General features: G+C 39.5%; 1 protein-coding gene across 4 annotated transcripts in view; it reads right to left on the bottom strand.

Annotated features, from left to right (window-relative positions):
* Positions 1-21120, bottom strand: part of DMD (dystrophin) — a 1921612-nt gene that overhangs the window by 215040 nt on the left and 1685452 nt on the right. For all 4 annotated transcript variants that reach the window (XM_041000021.1, XM_041000029.1, XM_041000033.1 and 1 more), the window contains one exon: positions 12675-12753. In XM_041000021.1, coding sequence (XP_040855955.1) covers positions 12675-12753 — 79 coding nt within the window. The remainder of the gene's footprint in view (positions 1-12674; positions 12754-21120) is intronic.

The following is a 21120-nucleotide window of genomic DNA, read 5'->3' as shown; positions in this document are numbered from 1 at the left end:
GTTAAACTCAGGGTGTAAGGCAAGAGGCTGATGGAATTTTATACTGTCCTCAAAGTCCTTACCTATTAACGGATATTATGAGGTTACAAAGCTTAAATAATGATCACTACTACCAATACAGGATAAAATCATCAACTTCATGATAAAAACAAGAGAAAATCAAATTACCCAGTAACTAGAATGATCCTATTATAATGGCTTTTTCTCAGATGCTTCAGAATGCCTGGTAAATACATTGCCCTTTCACAAATTTAGCTCCCCACAAGGACTCACTCTAAGACAAGATTGAAAATGTAGGACTATTAGTAAGGTGTGCCCTTAAGGTCGACTGTTGTGAAGGGATGCAGGTTACAAAACAGTATCAGCAAACCCTATGTGAACTCTTGAGCCAGAATTTAAGACTTCCCTTACATCAGGCTAAAATGGCCAGTGCTTTCTACTCCCGCATCAGGAGATGTCCAGAAAGGGGTGTGATCTTGGGTGAAGCAGCTGAGTCAACACTTAAAGATTATCTACTGATGACATTTCCTTCATTGAAGGAGCGAGAGGCACAGAAAAAGATATTTGAATGGTTCTTTAAGCATAGGTCACTCCTTTTACTGTTCCACATGACACAATGCCTTAGCCAAAAAACTGTCCAGGTGTTCATACGTGAGTGATTCTCAACAAGGAAGAATTTCATACTTCAGGAACATTTGCCAGTATCTGGGGCTGATGCTACTGCCATGTAGTGGGTAGAAGCTGGGGATGTTGCCAGGGATAATGCACCAGATATATTTCAACAACAAATAATTGGCCAAAAACCTCAGAAGTACTCAGATTAGGGAAGTCTGGTTTACAGTATAACTGAGGATGGCAGAAAGAAGAAGTTAGAAAAAGAGAACAAAAGAATACAAGAGAACTGAAAATAATCCAGGGATATAGTTGAATCTCTTCAACAATTGCTCTTGGGACAACTGGACAGCAGCCTGCAGAAGTAAAAAGCAAGATCTTCATTCATCACCTTATACAAAAATCATCTCTAAATGGATCAATGATTTAGGAAATCTGTTCCCAGAATCATCGACCTCTTAGGGGAAAACAAGAAACTTTCTCTACGATATAGGCATTGAGAAAGACTTCTTAGAAAAGTCACCAAAGCACAGGCAGTCAAAGTTAAAATAAACAAAGAAAACTACAACAAACTAAAAAGCTTCTGTACAACAAAAAAGCAAAAAAGCAAGAACAAAACAAAAAAACTGATCAACAAAGTTTTGAAAATCTTTGCACACTACATGACCGATAGGGGACTAAAATCCAGGATTTACAAAGAGCTTCAGAAATTCAACAATGGCAAAATAAACAATCCTGTGAAGAAATGGAAGAAGGAAACATGCAGAAATTTTTCAAAAGGAACAAGTTTAAATGGCAAATAGACATATGAAAAGATGCTCAGGCTCATTAGCTATCAGGAAAATACACATAAAAACCACAATATGAGGTTCCATCTAAATCCAGCAATTGGCCTATATTCAGAACTGTACCAACATCATCTGCTGGTGTGGATGTAGGGAGAAAGGTACCCTACTTCACTGTTGTTGGGAATGCAGGCTAGTACAATCACTATGGAAGTCAGTATGGAGAGTGCTCAGAGAACTGAAAATAAGCCTGCCATGCAACCCACCTATCCCACTCCTGGGGGATATTCCCAAAGGAAGTTAAATTAGGAGCATATTGCATAATAGCGAAGACATGGAAAAAAACACAAATTCCAGTTAAAAGCAAGATGGATAAAGAAACTGTGGTATATCTACTCCATGGAATACTACTCAACCAATAAAAAGAGAAATTCTACCATTTGCAACAAAATGGTGCCAAATGTACACCTTTATGCTCAGTGAAATAAGTCAATTACAAAAGTACAAATATCATTATATCTGATATAGGGGAACCTTCATGAAAAACACAAGAGAAAGGGATATATAGGTAAACATGTATGTACATATATTCTCATAGTTGAGCTGTATACTGGCGACCAGCACACTGGGAAGTGAATATATATTACAGTATGCATCTCTACTGCCAAATAAAAGGAGGACTCCCAATGAAATTGTTAAATATACCTTGACAGATGATTCTAGACTTTCTACCATTGCCTGTACCTACAGTGCCATGATACATTTAAATAGCAGAATATTGGACTTGTGACTGTCACTGAAGGAATATACTATTGTAATAACATGGGTGGGGGGAACAGTTGAAAGGGAGGAGATTAGGGAGGAAGGGAGTAGAGAAGGGGGAAGGGGTAGAGGGCAGACTATAAAACTATCATGGAAAGTAATATTAAACAAGAAAACAAAACAAAACAAAAAAACAGAAGTCAAAATGAAGCAGAAACTCTAAGCAGAAGGTACTAGGAAGCAAATGGAAAGAAACTATGATATATTATGATAGATTTTTATCTGTGGCAGCAAATGCATACACAGAAGAAGAAATCTATGTTTCATTGTGATCGCTGTTTTTCACCCTTCCTTATGCCTCCCTCAGTGCTGCACACACTCCTCATTCCCTGAGCTTAGCTCAGTTCCAGCAAGTCTTAAGGTAACACGGCACAAAGCAGAGCAGTATCCGCAGTAGGCCAAAATAAGAATATTTTTTTCTGATATTTCAAATTCTACGTAAAAATCCAGAAAAGTTTTATTTTTTAAGATTTATTTATTTTTACTTGAAGATCAGGATTTACAGAGAAGAGAGAAAGATCCTTCTTCTGCTTGTTCACTTCCCAAGTGGCTACAACAACCAGAGCTGATCTGATCTTAAGCCAGGAGCCAGGAGTCTCCTCCAAGTCTTGCACATGGATGCAAGAGTCCCAAGGTTTTGGGTCATCCTCAACTGCTTTCCCAGGTCACAAGCAGGGAGCCAGATGGGAAATGGAGCAGCTGGGATACAAACCTGTGCCCATATGGGATCCTGGTGCATGCAAAGTTAGGACTTCAGCATCTAGGCTACCATACCAGGCCCAGAAAAATGTATTTTAAGCATAGGAAGACTCATACATAAATCTGCCAAATAACAAAAAATGTCTTTTGTCCTCCCCTTAACGTTTTTCCCCAAAAGTATTTTGTAATCCCAAATTGGTTGTGTTGTGAAAAGGAAAAACCTCCAAATGGAAAAATGAAAGCAACGATTTTTGCCCACAGGGTTGCAATCCCACCACTGCTGTCGCACAGAACCTTGTATTCTAGGACAGATGAAAAAATGATTCCCGAGGCCAAACTCACAAACACCTTCCTTTTCTGGGGCATGCAAAAATACACCTTGCAGAGCCAGTATTCCACTAAAATAGCAACGATGTCATGAAACAGATTCCGACCTGTGGTGTTGCTGTCCCTGCTTTAGGCCTTCTTCCGGCCCAAAGGGACATGTACCAACCAGGAAGATGAAATTAGAAAGAAACCAGCATTTGCCTCATCTCTGCTGTGCCTCTGGAGCCCATTTCCACGCGGCTCCATGCTAACAAAGCGCTAGTTAGTAATTAAGCTAAATGCCACTGTTTCGCTCGAAAGCCAGATTATTCATGGGATATCATAATAGCTTCATAAAATCTGGGAGAAGCTAATAGTACCGGTGTCTCACCCAGCTCCCTATCGTTATGCTGCTTCACCCATACACAGCTTTTGTGAGGGCTGGCTGCTACAGGTGCACTGTCCCTGTCACCAGAAAATAACCCTCCACCAAATGGGAACTCGGTACTAGCTCCTATTTCCCGGAAACCCACATCCAATGACTGCTGGACACAGGACAGCCATAGTCCGGCACCCTTGCTCAGTGGTTGGGTTGAGCCTGGTGTGCCATGTGTGCTCCATAGCTGGCTGTGGGATCCAGCTAAGTCAGTCTAGACCTCCCTGTAGACCCTGTCTCCCCTCTGCCTCGCACGTGAACACCTCTCTCAGTGAAGTATATCTATGGGAAGCACTTTGGAGGACCTTGCCTGGTTTGCCTGGAATGGGGGAGGTTTCCTGGAATATGGAAAGTTCAGTGATATCACAAGGGCAAGTCCTAAATAAACTAGGATGAGTGATCACTCATCCAAGGCTGGTAAACATTTGAGTCCTGACCTCTCTTCCTGCTAAGCCTAAGAAAATGCTTGGCCTCCAAAGACCTGGGTAATCTGAATAATACACATAAATTAGTAGTGTTCTGGTAAACTAGCTATGCTAAAAAGGAAGCCTTGATTTGCAGTATTTGCCAGTTTCTGCTGGGTAAATATCCCCCCCTTGAGCTGATTCCAAGCTACCAAATGTGAGTTGAATGACTGGTTCACAATTCCTGTATCTTTAACAATTGGCTCTCTAGAGCCAGGATAAACCCAGCTTCAGCACACAAATTCTCACAGCAGAAACAGAACTTTCGTTCAGTTTCTTCATGTGTTCAAATAAATGGGGTAGGTTGGCCAATAATGCAAATCTGTGACACTGAGGATACTAGAAAGCAAGTAAATCTGAAATCTTATTGGTGAGTGTAAGTTTGACCTAAAAGAGAAAGGGTCATGTCAATACATTTTAAGAACAGGGTAATTATTCTCACTCTGCTGCCTTTAAAATGTTGTTTATTGAGGTTGGCATGCCTTAGCAGCTTTGCACCTGTTATTTTTCTCTTAATTATCAAAGACTTCTGGAAAAAAAACAGCTGGACTGGCATTGTGGCTTAGTAGGTAAAAGTAGCCCCTGCCATGCCAGCATCCCATATGGGCATCTGACCATTCACTTGCCAGCCAGCTCCCTACTAATGGCATCTGAAAGCACCAAAAGATGCCTGCAACAGTCAGAGATCAGAGTGAGGACACCCATCCAGGTCGACAGGTGAGAGACAGCCAAGACATTACTCCATCACCTGCTGCCTCCCAGGGCACACACTTCAGTAGGAAGTTGGACCAAAAGAGGAGGCAGGACTCAGTCCCAGGCACTGTGATATGCAATGCAAGCAGCCCATGCAGTAGCTTAACCTGCTCTGCCATAATGACCATCCCTGTGTCTTTCTGTTTTTTTTTTTAAGATTTATTTATTTTTATTACAAAGTCAGATATACAGAGAGGAGGAAAGACAGAGAAGAAGATCTTCCGTCCAATGATTCACTCCCCAAGTGAGTGCAATGGCCGGTGCTGTGCCAATCTGAAGCCAGGAGCCAGGAACTTCCTCCAGGTCTCCCACATGGGTGCAGGGTCCCAAGGCTTTGGGTTGTGCTCAACTGCTTTTCCAGGCCACAAGCAGGGAGCTGGATGGGAAGTGGAGCTGCCGGAATTAGAACCGGCGCCCATATGGGATCCTGGCGCATTCAAGGCAAGGACTTCAGCTGCTAGGCCACACCGCCGGGCCCCTCTTTCTGTTTTAATCATCTAAAAGGTCCCATCGGAATGTACAGACGTGTTAACTGCATCATTGGTTAGTCATATATCATTTTTACAAATTCCTAACATGCAAGACAACAACTGATTGTTGAAGAACCTACCTCAAATTATTTTGCCCTGAGATTTGAGGTGACAGAGCTACAGACTGCAAATCATCTCACAATGTACCTGCAAGGTTTCTTAAGGTGATCTCAAGCTTTAAATTTCAAACAATTCAGCCCTCTAACGACAATGAGTTGGCACACTGAGTGAAATGGCAGCAATTATTAGATATGGTTAACCTTCCACCTCTTTAAAAAATTAACTATGAATGGGGGTGAAGGCTTGCCACAATTCTCAAGATGCAGACCATTCAGCCCTGTATATCAGGGATCTGTACCATTGGTAGCCTTCACAAGGGAGAAAAAGTGTTAACCAGGGACATGATTAAGGCCATTAAGATAGTAATATTTGCGAGAAATAACTGATTAGTTTGTTCTTTTTACAGTGTGTCATAATCTGAGAACCAGAAGGTCACTCAATGAAACTCACAGGTTTTAAATTTAGAATAAACAGTAAAAAGGAAATTTGTCTTATAGAGTTCAATTGCCACCCATAGAGTATAGCACTGCAAGAGGTCACTGGGTTAAAAGCTAGAGTATAAAAATTTTATACTTACTGTTTTTTTAATCTTCTGAAAGGAATACAAACTTATTATAAAAAATCTGCAAACGTACAAAGATACAACTGTGTTTTGATGTACTATTGTTTTCAGTCTTTGTATGTATCTTTGTGCTATTTTTATTTTCCAAGATAGTCATTATCATGACGTAATTTGGAAGTCAGCTTTTCCCCTTAATACATGACATGCTATAATAGACTTCAATAAAACTGGCCATGGAAAGCTATAAAGGCTATTTAACCTTGCTGAGATGCACTATCAAAGGTCACATAATTTATTGTCTACTATGTGGTAGTTACTATGCTTATATCTCATGCCACTGTAGATTGTCAACAATGTCAGGGGTACATTTCATTCTTCCTGCCTTAGGAATAAGACATAATTCTTTCTGTAAATATTCACTGAAAGTCCACACAAGCGCTAGGTCCTGGGCTAGGCACTGCAGAATAGAACTGTCAACAAGATGAATACCATCCTGAACTTACAGAGATCATTATCTGCCCATCTGGTTATTCCTCTATTCATTAGTTGTGTGTGTGAAATGTTGGACTTCTGTATGAGATCCATGAAAACTATCTTCAGAAAAGAGGGGGACTACTTACACTTACAAATAAATGCAAGAGAATGAAGATACTTTCATGACTAGTTTCACTATAAAAGCAATAGTAATAACTACACAAACACTACTAGTAAGCACTTATATGACACTTACTATATGCCAGGCACTGCTTTGAGGGATTTCACATACAGTAAGCATATGTTCCTCACTAGAATACTGAGAAGTTACAACTGTACATCCTGATCTCAGAGCTATTAACTCATGGGTGAAAAGGCATATCTAAAAACTGATGTAATATGTTACTATTATTCCCACAGCAAAGAGATAGTGTCTGAGCTGATATTTGAATCCAGTCAATGCAGTCCTAAAGCTTTCACTTGCAATTAATATCCAATACCATCAATTAGGGCAGCTTGCGGCTCAGGAGTATTGAGAAAAAAGAAAACTTAGGCTCTGTAAATCAGCTTAATATTTGCCAGACCAAGAGGAATACTCACAGGAGGGAAAAGTCTTTGGCAAGTTCAAATGGACTAGCCAGTTATTGGGTTCCAGCTGCAGATCTATTACAACCATCTCCGTAACCTTGGTAATATCATTCGATCATTCTGCAAGTATTTTGTCATTTGTAACATAAGGGAAGGACTGGAGTAATTTAGCTTTTTTCAATGTTTTTGGACTACAACTCAAAGAAAGAAAACCATTTACATTCTGATAAATTGCACACACGTGGCTCTAAGCAGAGCAACACAAAGTATCAAGTACCAGCTCATCTCACTTGTGTAGCTACTCTAATTTGTAATTTTAAAAATATTTATTTATTTGAAAGGCAGAGAGTGAGTGTAAGAATATGCAAGAGAAAGTAAGCACAAGACACACAGAGATAGAGAGTAAGAGAATAAGAGAGAGAGAGAGTCTTGTACTATTGGTTCATCCAATAGTTAGTGGCTCTAATGGCTGGATTGGGAGCAAACCAAAGTCAGAAACCTGGAACTCCATCTACATCTGCCATGTGTATGCAGGGACCTAAGTACTTAGGGGGCATCTTCTGCTGCTTTTCCAAGCACATTAGCAAGGAGCCGGATCCGAATTGATGTGACCAGGACTTGTACTGTTGACCATATGGATTGCCAGAATTGTAGGCAGCAGCTCAATATGCTGATATTTTCTAGTTTTCTAATGTATTGCATTCCACTAAAATTGGTCAGGGTTGGGTATTTGGTCTTGAAGATCTCACTTCAGATGCTCACATGCTACACTTGTTGGTGGTAATGACTGACTCCATTTTCCTGCTAACGTTGATTCTCTCTCCCTCCCTCTTAAATAAATACATAAATGTAAAACAAATAAACTGAAAATTGTGGGTTTTAGTTTACTAAATGATCACAAGATTGACTAATGAGCCACATTTCATGGTTTGAAAGCTTCTAACAGATATTAAGTTGGTTTCTGGCTTATATTCATTTTCCCTTTATGTAAACAGTGTCCATTTCTATCTACTTGACAGAGTGCCTAAGACAGAGAAATACCTCTTCCACTCACCGAATCATTCCCAAATGCATGTATTAGCAAAGGCTGGGCCAGGCTGGAGACCTGAACTCTGCCCAGGTCTCCCACAAGGGTGGCCAAGGTCCGAGCACATGAACTAGTGTCTGATGTGTCCTATGTTGCAACAGCAGGAGCCAGGACTTGCACCAGCATCCACATATGGGATATAAGCAACACAAGTGGCAGTAGATCCTGCTGTGCCACAATGCCCACACTTCTTTTTCCTTTTAATTGGATCACGGTAAGACTACTTTCAGTAGAAAAATCTTGTCATGGGAACCACTTGGGAAATAATACACTCTAAGAGAAACTCACTGTGTTCCATGATATGCTTTAGTGAGACACGGTTTGGATGTGTCTGAAAAAGGGCTCCACAGTCACACAAGCATGGAAAAGAGCTGCAGATTCTTCATCCTGCCCTAAGAGTGTACGTGCGTACTAGAGGCATTCAGAACTCCAACAACGAAGAGACCTGCTCATCTTTACAATCTAATGTTTTTCCAACTTTTATTGATTTTCAACTATTTGTTTCAAAGAATAGTAATCAAGCTCAAATGGAAGCACAAGTGTTCTGAGGAACTTGGCTTGGAAAATACTCATTTAGCGAATTCTAGAACTTATAAGATATTAAGTAAACCACTGGTTCTTTTTAACTGTTACAAAATATTTCTACTTTTACCAAAATACACATGTATAGTAATTCTCCCTAGTGAGAAAAGTAAAATTCAGAGCAAATTTCTAGAGAATTGAGAAAAGGGGCAGAAAAAAGTTATTAAATTCTTGAAAATAACAAAAGAGGGATAATATTTAGATTATTATGTCAATCAATGCAAACCATAATATTTTCTTCTTTAATTTTAAAATTTTATATATTTTTAGTATCTTCTTGATCACTGGCATATAAAGAAAGCAGCACTGTACCTACCACTGTACGATTTTAAAATAATTTTAATAGTAAGTTTTAAATGACTTTATAGTATATATATATGTTTTATATGTGTGTGTATATACAAAACTTTAAAAAATCATGCACAGGCTTTCTCCTTTATTTGCTTTAAGTTTCAGAAGTCAATTAGGAATAATAGCATATTGAAACTAGAATTAAAAGTAAATAATGTCTATCAATGTAGAAAGTTCATATTTTACAATGTTTTCATTTCACATTCTTTCAGATTGAAGATAAAGGAATTAACTTCTGTAACAAGTAGAGATTGGTTCATTAAAAAATAGCAAAAACTTAAAAAAACAAAAGGTTTCTGCCTTCTTTCAATAAAAAGACAGCTGGTAACACAATTTTCAAAGAGGAGTGTGTGTATGTGCATGTGTGTGTGTGAGAGAGAGAGGATAAATATGTGTTGTTTGGGGTCTAAGTTAGTGGCTCATTTTAAATTTGCTTTTCTTTATAGGCCTTGTACATTAAAAAGTGTGTATTTTAGAAACACAGAGTAGATACACACACATACACATACAGAGCTTTTTCACCTGTCAGTTGCTGGGATTGGGCCAGGCTGAAGCTGGGAGCCATGAATCCAATCCAGGTTTCACACATGGAAAGCAGGAATTCAATCACTTAGTGCATCTCTGCCTCCGAGCAGGATTTACATTACTGGGAAGCTTGAGCCAGGAGCTGGAGTCAGGGAGCCAACCCAGACACTCCAAGGGAAGACGTGGCTCTTCATAACAGCCTCATTAAGCACTACGTTAAATGCTCAACCCTCTTTGTAATTTCCAAGTGTCAAAGTCTTATAGGAAGTCTTTGAGATGTTTAATAAAGTACACAAAATGTACAAGGTGTTGGATATAATAGTGAACAAGTTTGAAACATTGTTACTTTTGAGCAATTCAGCTCTGTCTTGGTAGATGTGGTATATAGAATAGATTACTAGCCAGCCATTTCAAGAAAGTAGTGTTTAGAAAAATATTTAAATACATAAAATATTGCAACATAGTTTTTGGGTGAAAAAGCAGGTCATAAGGTTATAACATGTTTTTACCCCTGCCTGCTTGAAAAGAAAAAAGGGAAGCTGAATACACATAAACACAAACATTTACCCTGGGAGAAGACAGAAACATATTTTTGAGTGGGAAGATTATGGATAATGTTTCTTCTTCTGTTTGTACTGTTTGATGAGCATGTATTGCCTTTGTAATTTCAAAGAGGAAAACATACAGACACTATTCATCAATTAACCTCATTGTCCTATTAGCCTCCCTACTCTATTTTTTTTTAGCATCCTTTAGGAAAAATCCTTATTATATAGCCAAAAGCAAAGCTTCTGCGCATACATCGTGACTCCATATGAGTATCTAAGACTTGCAGGACTGGCTCCATTCATGCATGCTAATCAATCTCCTCAGCAGTGCCTGTGTATCTAGGCCTGAGCTTTCTGGAAGTGGGTGAAAGGTGTCAGGCTGTTCCACCTGGACCCTCCAAGCTCTTCCCTCATAGCTCTGTGCTCATGGCTGATGTTCTGCCACCTGAGAGCCATTCCTCAGGCTTATGGATTTTTACCCTATTAAAATGCAAATAACCTACAAGGAGTACAAATTAAACTTTGCCTGTCATGCCCGGGTTAAATGAGTATAACATATCATTTTCTGGGAATAGGTTTTAATGGGGAAGACATGGGATTCAGGGAGGAGGGAGACAGAGAGAAGAAAGTATGAATGGATATGCACAGTGTCTGAGGAGTTATTAATATTCACAATAGTCATATTATTATTTATGGTTTATGAGTCACTTAGGAGTATGTTCTCACATTTAATCTCAATTAAATCAAATGGAATGGCTGTCACCAAGACAAGTTAGGTAGACCAGAGTTTTGGGAATGTACAGAAAACAAAATCTGCAGCCTTTATAACTTATCTAGAGCCTTTCCTCAAAGTTACCACCCCCATTATTTAGGTATAATTTTAATTCACTCTCCCCTCTTTAAAGCTACTCGAGCTACCCATATGCATGTCTGATACCATCTACATAACTGGACTGCAGGTAGCCAATAGGTTAGGATCAATCGCATAACAAAAGACAGGATCAATACCTTTGAGAAAAAAAATTTCGAAAAGATAATGACCACTAAAGATGTGCATGGAAGGCTCTAATCAGATATCTTAAAATGTCTATGAGTTCAAATCTTTCTATTAATGCTTGAAGAATGGAAAAGAAAGGAAAGGACCAGAAAGTGGCAATAAAAGAATGCAGTAGAAGAATAAAGAGAGAACAAACAGAATTCCTTCTTTACTATGAAATATATAAATAAGGTAATGGTACAGGCTAGTTATTAACATTGGGTTTGAAACTAATGTATTCCCCCACTCCCTCCTCATCAAAAAGAGTATGATAATGGTGTCTTCCTCATGGAGTTGCTATAAAGATTGAGGCAGTTAATGTTTATAACATGAACAAGCACAAAGTAATTGCCTTAAAGTAATGGTTAGACCTTCATACAGGCTCATGCATGACCAGGAAGAAATGCACCGAAAAGCGAATGGATGTTAATTCGATGTAGAAGTATGACTTTTTAAATGCTAGACATTTCAACTTTCATAATCAATGAAAGAGTGTTATACATAAACAACATTCATCAGAGCAAAGAGGTGCTTGCCAAACCAGGATTCATTGTTATATTTTGTATATTCCAATATCGAAAGTTTTAGTTAAGGAACCTGTATCTCAGTATGTATTACAAAACACAAAAGGCCAGGCATGTGGCACAGCCATGGGGAAGCTCACATTCCTTATCAGAGGGCTTGTGTTCAACTCCCAGCTGTACTTCTGATCCTAGTTGCCTGCCAATGCACACCTGGGAGGCAGTGCAAGATGGCCCCGATTTTTGGGTTCCTGTCACCTGCATGTAAGATTCAGATTGCTGATATCTGGATTCAGCCTGGCCCAATCCTGGGTACTGCAGGCATCTGGGGAATACAAGCAATGGGTGAAAGAACTCTCCCTGTCTCTTTGCCTTTCAAATACAAGTAAGTAAACACAAGTTTAAAAGTCACGGAAAAACGATCAAGAATAAAATACATAACATATAAAAACTCTCTACGTATATAACTAATATGGCTATAAAATACAGCCAATAAAGTAGTCAAGGCTAAAAGACAAAAATAAGGAATTGTTCTGCCAAGCCTCCAACCTGTACTCAGGGAGTATTCCATGAACTATATAGAGATAAAAAATTAAAGATTTGCAAGAACACACAGGATGATCATACTAACATGATATGATAATTACCAGCTTTATGAAGTGAACTGATAAAGGCAGGTATGTGGATTGAAAATATTAATTAAATTAGCACTGGTGAATATGCTTCAGGAAACAACTAAACATTATCTCAAGACTAGAAGAAAATCATCTAATTGGTCCTGGCTCTTTCCTGCCTTCTGACTTCATCATGCTAGTTATAGTGTAGAATGATTTATGCATCCATGCCTCTGGCAGAGATTACCGCAATTTAAGTCTTCATTCTCAGCTATAGAGATATAGAGAAAAGTTTAAACTGAAAGCTGCAATGACTTACTGGAAAGGAAGTGCTGGGACGCTGGCCCGAAGTCCCTGTGGGCTTCATGCAGCTGCCTGATGCGATCCTCCACGGCCACCTGGGAGGCAAAGGAGAGAAATGATGTCCTCTTGTCACAGACAAGAAAGAACAATTCAAACAATGTATCATTTTGGGGAACATCTTTTGGGTCTCTAAGGCTGAGAACACTAAAGCAACAATTCAGAACCCAGGGTTTAACACGCAATTACCATATCCAGTCTGTAAGATTCATTTTTTTTAATCAAATAGAAGCATCCTTTCTTGAAAATATTACAATGGTGTTTTTAACACGCATTGGCAACGATAAAGGAACTATTGCCTCAACTGGAATCATAACAAAGTCTAAAATAAATCTTTTAGAAAAAGGTTAGTGATATGGCTATTTGGTATTACGTGACCAAAGTGAGACTGCTATTTTTACATTTTTTGTAATTAATCTTGTTCAATAATTAATGATTCTTTGAGTGATACTTACTGGTAATGAATAGTCAACAAATAGTTGAATATCAAAGAAATAAAAACAATGTTTAAATGTGGGCTATTAAAGTGTGGGTACATGTGGACTATTAAAGTTTGGATACTGAAATGAAAGAAATGTTCAGATTCCAGATTTCAGTGGACTTGGAAATTACTGCGAAATATACCTTTACACTATATGGGATAAAAATAATTTTATGTTTGTGAATAAATTAAAGTAGTGTCCTCTTACGTTAGTGAATTCCACTCTTGGTGAATAAACAAATTTTATGGGTGAAAAGGCACATGTTGTCGCCTGGCATTTGCTAACTCAGTATCTGTGGTGCTGCCTGGCATGCTAGCTCTGGAACACTGAGTCTTGATTCCATTGTGAATACAGATTGTGTCAGAATCACCAGAATTCAGGGAGATCAGTTCCCATGGTGTGGAAAATCCCCAGGAGGTGAATGTGATCTGAGCCTCATCAGAAAAGTGGTTCGGGTGGCCTGTCTGCTCTCAGTGCTGATCTTCTAATATTCATTGAAGTGCCCAGTGAACATCCAGAACAATCTTTCCTGTGGGAGACCTGAGCTGAGTTTCTAACTCCTAGCGTTGGCCTGGTCCTGCCTAGGATGTTGCAGGACTGTGGGGAGTGAAATAGCAGATAGAAGCTCTCTCTCAAATAAACACATAAAATACTGGAATGAAATATTTGGTGAATGCATTAAAGTAACTGAAGCTTGAGCACAACACTTTTCTTTCACGAATTATGTTAGACAATGCCATTGTGTAGCTGCAGTAAATAATTGACTATATAAAAAATAATTGTTTTAAAGCTGTATGCATTTTTGTTTGAAAGGCAAATTTACAGAGAGAAGGAGAGACAGGAAGGAGAAAGATCTGCTGGTTTATTCCCCAAATTAGTGCAATAGCTGGAGCTGAGCTGATCCAAAGCCAAGAGTCAGGAGCTTCTTTCCGGGTCTCCCACGTGGGTGCAAGGGATCAAGACCTTGAACTGTCCTCTGTTGCCTTACCAGGTTCATAAGCAGAAAGCTGGATCAGAAGTAAAGCGACTGGTCTATAATCAGTGCTCATACAGGATGCCGGCACTACAGGCATAGCATTAGCCTGTTATGCCACCACACTGGTCCCATAAAAGAATAATTTTAAAAGACAGAAAGACCCAAAGGCAGGCCAGGTCCTGCCCAGCAATAGCTGCTTAAGCACAAAGCGCTATTCTGCAAGCAATTATGCAAGGCAATGCTTGATAAACTTGTTGAATCAAGAGATCCTATGTATAAGCAGTTATGTCTTTAATCAACATAAGGAGGCACACACAAATCAGAAAGAATAAGAAAAACTATAAATCAGTACCATGCACTTGGCACAATCAGTTCTTTACTTGGGTTGCTCACTTTGTAAGTATTTGCTAATACGGAAAGGGATAGGCATGATACAGTGCTGTGGCCCCTGATCTTTCTAAATGTGCAAAAGTTTGGAGGGGAGGAGTAGTGACATGCTCAGGCCAGGGAATGCCTGGGCAGCAGTACAATGGGGCTGAGGAGGATAGCAGGGTAGAGTTACTAGTTACTCAGGCTCCTTAGGAGGCAGATGATGCGAAACTAGATGTTGCAAATGCAGGCTTTACTCCATAAGTCAAGGAAAGCACTAATGGTTTCTGTGGGATGACTCACTATTTTATAGGAAATTTGGGTTTTAGAAAGATGATGCTGTCAGTGTGGCACAAAACAGATTTTAACAGGATCCTAAGGCTGAAACCAGCTAGCGGCTGTTGGAGTTAACTATAATGATGTGCTAGAAACTGTGAGAACTCTGCCTGGAATGCAAAAGCAATTACATACTAGGTATTTTGAAAGGAAGACCTAGCCAATTTGGGGATGAAGATTAATTTTTGAGGAGGTAGAGGGCAGCTACTAGATTTCAAATATGGAAGACTGGGAGAAAGAGACTATTGTCCTTGGAGATATGGCAATCAGAAAGAAGAGGAGTGGTGTAGGTGTGTATCCATTCATTTGAAACATGAGAAGATTGACCTGACAGTGAAGCCTTCAACTGGACATTCTTGTATTGCCAAGCAGAGACAACTGGTTTTTCTCAGCTGTTAAAGGAAGTAAAGGGAACTGAGAATAAAGAAGCTTAGAGTGAGCTTTGGAAGGTGGTTTGGCAAGCAAGAGCTAATGGGGCACAAACAGAGGCACAAGGGGAACACACTTTCCTCTGAATTAACAGGCCCTCTCTGCTCCCTTTCATAAAGAGTAACACAAGGATAACATATTCTTGGGAGCAGACATCCTGTTTCCACTATTAGATCACCGATCATGAAAGCTCAGAACTGGAAGAAACCTTATCTACTGATACATGAGGGCTTATTCTTTAGAACCATCCCAGATGGGCAGAAAATGCCATCTGCTGTATGAGTACTCATAATCTAGTTTGCAGCAATTCTTTAGTAAATGCATGTCAGGGGAAAAAAAGATCCTTTTATTTTATATGCTCTGTGAGGACAGGGACACACCATTCTTTTCTTACTACACGCCCAGTGACTAGCATAGTACTTGGCATATAGCAGGTGCTCAATTCATGCTAGTTGAATGAATTAATGTTCCGTTTATTCTTGGATCTTCACCATAATTATATCTACATGAATACTTTCTTTTTCAAGATTCCTGACACAAGTTTTTAGAAAAAGCTCCCAGACTGCTTCTCCCTAATCCTTTATCCGTTTTAAAAAAGATTTTTATTTATTTGAAAGGCAGAGTTACTGAGAGAAGGAGAGACAGGAGGGAAGGAGGGAGGTAGACAAAAAAGGGGAAATGGAAAAGGGGAGAGAAGGCAGAGGAGGAAGAGGGGGTGGAGAGATAAGGGAGAGAGGGAGAGAGAGAGGAGAGAGAGAGGAGAGAGGAGGGAGGGAGGGAGGGAGAGAGAGAGAGAGGTTGAAGTCTGGAGTTTCATTCAGATCTCCCACATTGATGCATATGCCCAAGCCCTTGGGCCAACCACCACTGCTTTCTCAAGTGCATCAGCAGGGAGCTGAAATGGAAGTGGAACACCTGGGTCTGGAGTTGAAACCCATACTGGATGTTGGTGCTGCGGTATAGGCTTAAGTGGCTGTGCCACAGTGTCTACCCACACCCCACCTCCACTTCCATTTTTGATGATAAAGTTAAAAAAAGAAACAAGCAAGAAAATAATTTAGATTCATTTTGATAATACACTGGATTAAAAGATTTAAAGCAATATTTTCTACAATGACCCTTAGGCCCAAATTTTATCCATACGTGTTTTATTCTAACTTCCAAGCAACCATATTTGAGAGCTTTGGGAACTATGTATTACCTTTCTTTACCCTCCTCTTTACACAAGAGTTCTCTAAACAGTAGCCTGATTGCAGAGGCCTCCTCTTTTGCTTTAGTAGGAAGTGTTTCTGTATTCCTTCAAAGGATATTTACTTGAATGCATCTTCCTTGTCCATGTAGACAGAGACTACCTCTGTCTTGTCTAAGATTCAACACAATACTTAATTCATATTTCAAGTTTGATTAGTCACTAAATACAAGAAGAATGATTTTTTAGTTCATACTACTCTTAGGCGATGGGTTAAGTATGCATTACCCTTTTTTCCCGAAGGCTTTGGGCCACCTTCTACTGCTTTCCCAGGCCACAAGCAGGGAGCTAGATCAGAAGTGAGGTTGCTGCAAATAGAACTGGCACCGATACGGGATTCCAGCACATGCAAGATGAGGATTTTAGCTGCTGGGCTACCATGCCGGGCCCTGCATTACCCTTGAAAGGATAATTCTGCGGGAGTGGGATGGGTGTCTGGCAAAGTTTTTGAAGTGCAAGTTGGTTGTTATTAGCATGCCTGAGTTTAATATTCAGTTCTGTCACCACTGACTCCAGCTTCCTGCTAATAAAGACCCTTATAAATAATGATGCTGGCCCATGTAATCAGTTTTCTGCACCCAATGGGAGATATAGATCAAGTTCCCTGCTCCTGTTTTCTCTTGGATGTTGTAGGCATTTGCGAACTAAACCAGCAGTTTGCAGCTCTGTCTCTCAAATGGGAAAAAGTTAAAAGAAAGCATAATTTTGGGTATAATGGGTAAATACCAAGTCTTCCAACTATATTGATGAGAACACGCTGTAAGTCCATAGCAAGTGACTGCATCCCCAGGCTCAGTTCAGTGCTATGTATATGACAAATGTGCTTTGATCTCCAAGTTTGCATTAGATAAACCAAAAAAAAAAAAGTTTAGATAATAACATGCTGGTTCCTAAAAATGATTTCAAATATATTTTTCTGAGTATAAATGTTGGTTGTCAAGGGTTTCCCCCTTTTTCTTTGGGACTCTTAGTGAATTACTTTCAGGTATTATCTCTGCTGGGGTTTGAGAGTCAGGGATCAGCTCACGATGTGGAAATACATTGCTAAGCAATGTGGTATCTGTCTGCCTCGTGTCAGAGTGTTCTTATGAATCCTACCTACAGAAATCAGGCTTTCTTGAGGGAAATGGTATAGCTAGACATGCATATTCTGAGTTTCTCTCAGTCTAAACCCTTGGGTAAATATCTGTCAGCGTACAAGAAGCTGACACTACACCTGCACGAATGATCTCATTAGAAACAGGATTCCAACCCCTTCTTGTGCAATGATGGCAGGGAAGAAACCACACAAATGACTCTCTACATTCTGTTGAGGCACTTTCTGGTTTGCAATATGTATGGTTTCCTGTGTATTTCTGATTTATTAGGAAAGGACCTTGAAATCCAAACCTTGTCACGCATCACTCATAAACACAAGCCCAAAGATTATTCTGGAAACTCTCCTCAGACTGATTAGAGTTTACTTTAACTTTTAAGTAATTATAATCATTTGAATTATAATCCTTTTGCAAATCCATGAGTCTAAGGTGGGCATTTAGCCCAGCAGTTAGGATGTTGGCTCAAGAAGCCCATGTCCCCTATCAGAGTAAAACTGGGTTTGATTCCTGGTTCCACTTCCTGACTCTAGCTTCAGATGCAGAGTGTAAGCAACAGCAGTGAGGTCTGATGTGACTGAGTTCCTGCCACCCTTGTGGAAGGCCTGCATTGGGCTCCTAGCTCCCAGATTTTGCCCTAGTATATGCACATTAATTGTGAATATTTTGGGAGTGGGCTGGCAGATGGAGGCATTTTCTGTATGCCAATCTCTCTTTCAAGCACATGTAAATAAAAAAAAAACCCCACACAATTATTTTTAAATTCTGATTTCTTCTGTATTATTACTGAAAAATAATTGTCTAAGGTGAGGTCTAGAATGAAGGTTTGTTATTGCTGCAGCTCCATGGCAAAACAACCTGGGCTTTCTGAATGCAAGGACTGGCTGAATACTCCTTTTCTATTTGTATGTCTTCATAGATGTTAAACACAAAAGTTAAACATCATGTTTTACACTGCAAGATAGATCACAGGAGAGAGCCCAGTGCTACCTCTGAGCAGGAGCATAATTATTAGTTGATTCAGTGTGATTTATGGCAAGGATGCTAATGTGTGCCACCCGAGACCATCATGGATCGACCTTTCTACTGTTCCTGTCTCAGAGCCTTTTTCTCTCTTCTTGTATTTTCTATTTCTGTCTGATTCCTTTCTTAAACTCTGACTCCTTTTCTTATTCCTCTTTTCTCCTTCCTTTCTCTCTGACCCCCACCTTTCCAATACACCTCAAAGAAGGGATAGTGCAGTCCTGCAACACAGATGGTCCATGATGGGGACAGAAGCCCTTGATTGGAGTTAGCCCACCATCAATCCAGAAATAATTTTCCTCTGATTCTGATGAAATCCCGCAGCAATGGCAAAGCCAGAGAGCCAACACCATGTCTGTTATCCATGGTTACAGCCTTTCTGCATTTACCTCAGTGATTTCTAGCATGCACTTTGGAAATTTGTTTATTGGTTTTTCAGCTCCTACAACTGCCTCAGTCTGTGATAATGGAGTCAAGTTATATCAACATTAAGCTGACTTCATACATCCAAGGACCTTAAGGGGATCATTAATTTTAACTTAGAAAAGCAACAACAAACCTCCTACACTGCCTCACTTGTCAGAATCTTTAGTTTTAGCAACATCTCTTGACTGTTAGAATTGTGATGGGAACAAAAGCAATCACAGGATGTATTTCTTCTGTTGTTTTTTTTTTTTCCTTCTTCTTTTTCTTCTTTTTGGTTTCAAAGACATACGAGAAAATGTGAATCACTCTGCTTGGATGATGTAACTTGATGCAGATTTTTTTCTTTAAAAAAAATGTGTTCCCTTTTAAAAGCTTTCCTAATGTATGCAATGATTTGCAACAGAAACTGAAGTCAAGTGGCTCTCACCTTGCAACACCACTGCATGAAGTCATTTACATTTCAGCTTAGCTATTTATTCTTGAGCTTTATTTATTCCACATTTGGAAGATAACATTCTCACAGAAATTTTCTGAGGCCAATGAAGCATTTCGTTTTAGGGGCATTTCGGGCCATAAGTAGCATAATGTTCACATGGTAATTACATAATTATGCCTCCTGGTATTAGAACACAGGAGTGTTCCCAAGGACCAGAAGTGGCAATTTGAAATAATTATCAGTGGAATAAAATAGAGCTGGTATCTTCTAAAAAAAAAAAAAAAGACAGTATATATAACAGAAAACCTATACTAAAAGATAACTGAGGCAGGTTGAATTCTGGAAGAAAAATGAAAAGAATCACCGGAAGTCAAACATTTTATCTTAATGACAAGTATTTTGGGTAATGGTACACTTGTGGATTTCCATTTTCCCCTACTAATCACCTTTTAAATGGAGGCTGGCAGGAGGGATCTTGCTGAAGAGTTCATCCAACAATCCTTAATGGAGGACATCAAGGGCTCCTTAACTTCTACTCCATCCTCAAAGTGTTTTCACAGCTTCATGACCTTGACTCCCTTCACTGTCACTTTGACTGCCAGAAGCCAACTTCCAGGTCCAAGCTCTCTCTGGCCACTGAAACGTGCCTTTTTCCCACTCTCACATGGCAAATCAATGTTAGGTAATTTGTTACAAACCAATACTCTGGAAGATCTCCTCTACTATAGTTGTTGATCTTCTTGCTCCACACATTGGAAGACAAGCACACTTCATGCTTCTGAATCAAGGATAGCTGATGGAGCAATGTTTATTGTTTCTCCATGCAGATTTTTCAGAAGAGGTATTAAAACTCTGGTGGGACTCACACTCAGTTCAAACATCCTCCTTTCCTCTGCCTTCCTCACACCTTCTGACCTAACCCTCTTCTTCCTTACCACCTCCCTCCTGTTTCACTCCACCCCAGTTCATCCCCGAGGCTGTTTGTCAGCTCCTCAAATGGTCATAAGACCTCTCTGAACTTTTTAAGATAGTTTCACCTATACGAAGCTATTTTTTTTCCTTAGTGCAGAAAATAACAGGAGAAAAACTTTCAAGATGCAATGTGATCTTTTACAGGATCAAGAAAAGATTGAATTTGTTGGCCATCATGGAAGTAGGTACACTTGCCTGAGCAATAATTTGAAGTGTTTTATTCAGTTCTTCCTCTCACTAAAGCAAGAAATCCTGAAATCCATCAGGATATGTGTGCTGTACCTTGGCTCTCTTTTTAATCCCCAAGTGAAACCAAGACAGTAGAGTGTAATAAAAATGCATATAGCCCTAGGCTTTGTGCCTTAGCAAAGAGAGCAAAATAAGCTTCTTGACTTATTATGTCTACTGTGAATAATCAGCCACTGCATTTGGGGATTTTGCTTTGTAATCCTAACGCATAGCAGTGAACTCCATGTTTATGGTGTGACAAGAATAAAGAATTTTTTTCTTTCTTAAAAAAAAAAAAAGACATTCACTTCTTTTTCCAAAAGAGAGATGTGTCTCAACTTAAAAAAAAACTACAGTGGAGAGGAATATTTTGATATTCAGCAAT

The sequence above is a fragment of the Ochotona curzoniae genome, unplaced genomic scaffold (assembly GCF_017591425.1).
Source record: "Ochotona curzoniae isolate NIBS_2020 unplaced genomic scaffold, NIBS_Ocur_1.0 contig_1274, whole genome shotgun sequence".
NCBI lineage: Eukaryota > Metazoa > Chordata > Mammalia > Lagomorpha > Ochotonidae > Ochotona > Ochotona curzoniae.
This window is presented reverse-complemented; position numbering and strand designations above follow the sequence as displayed.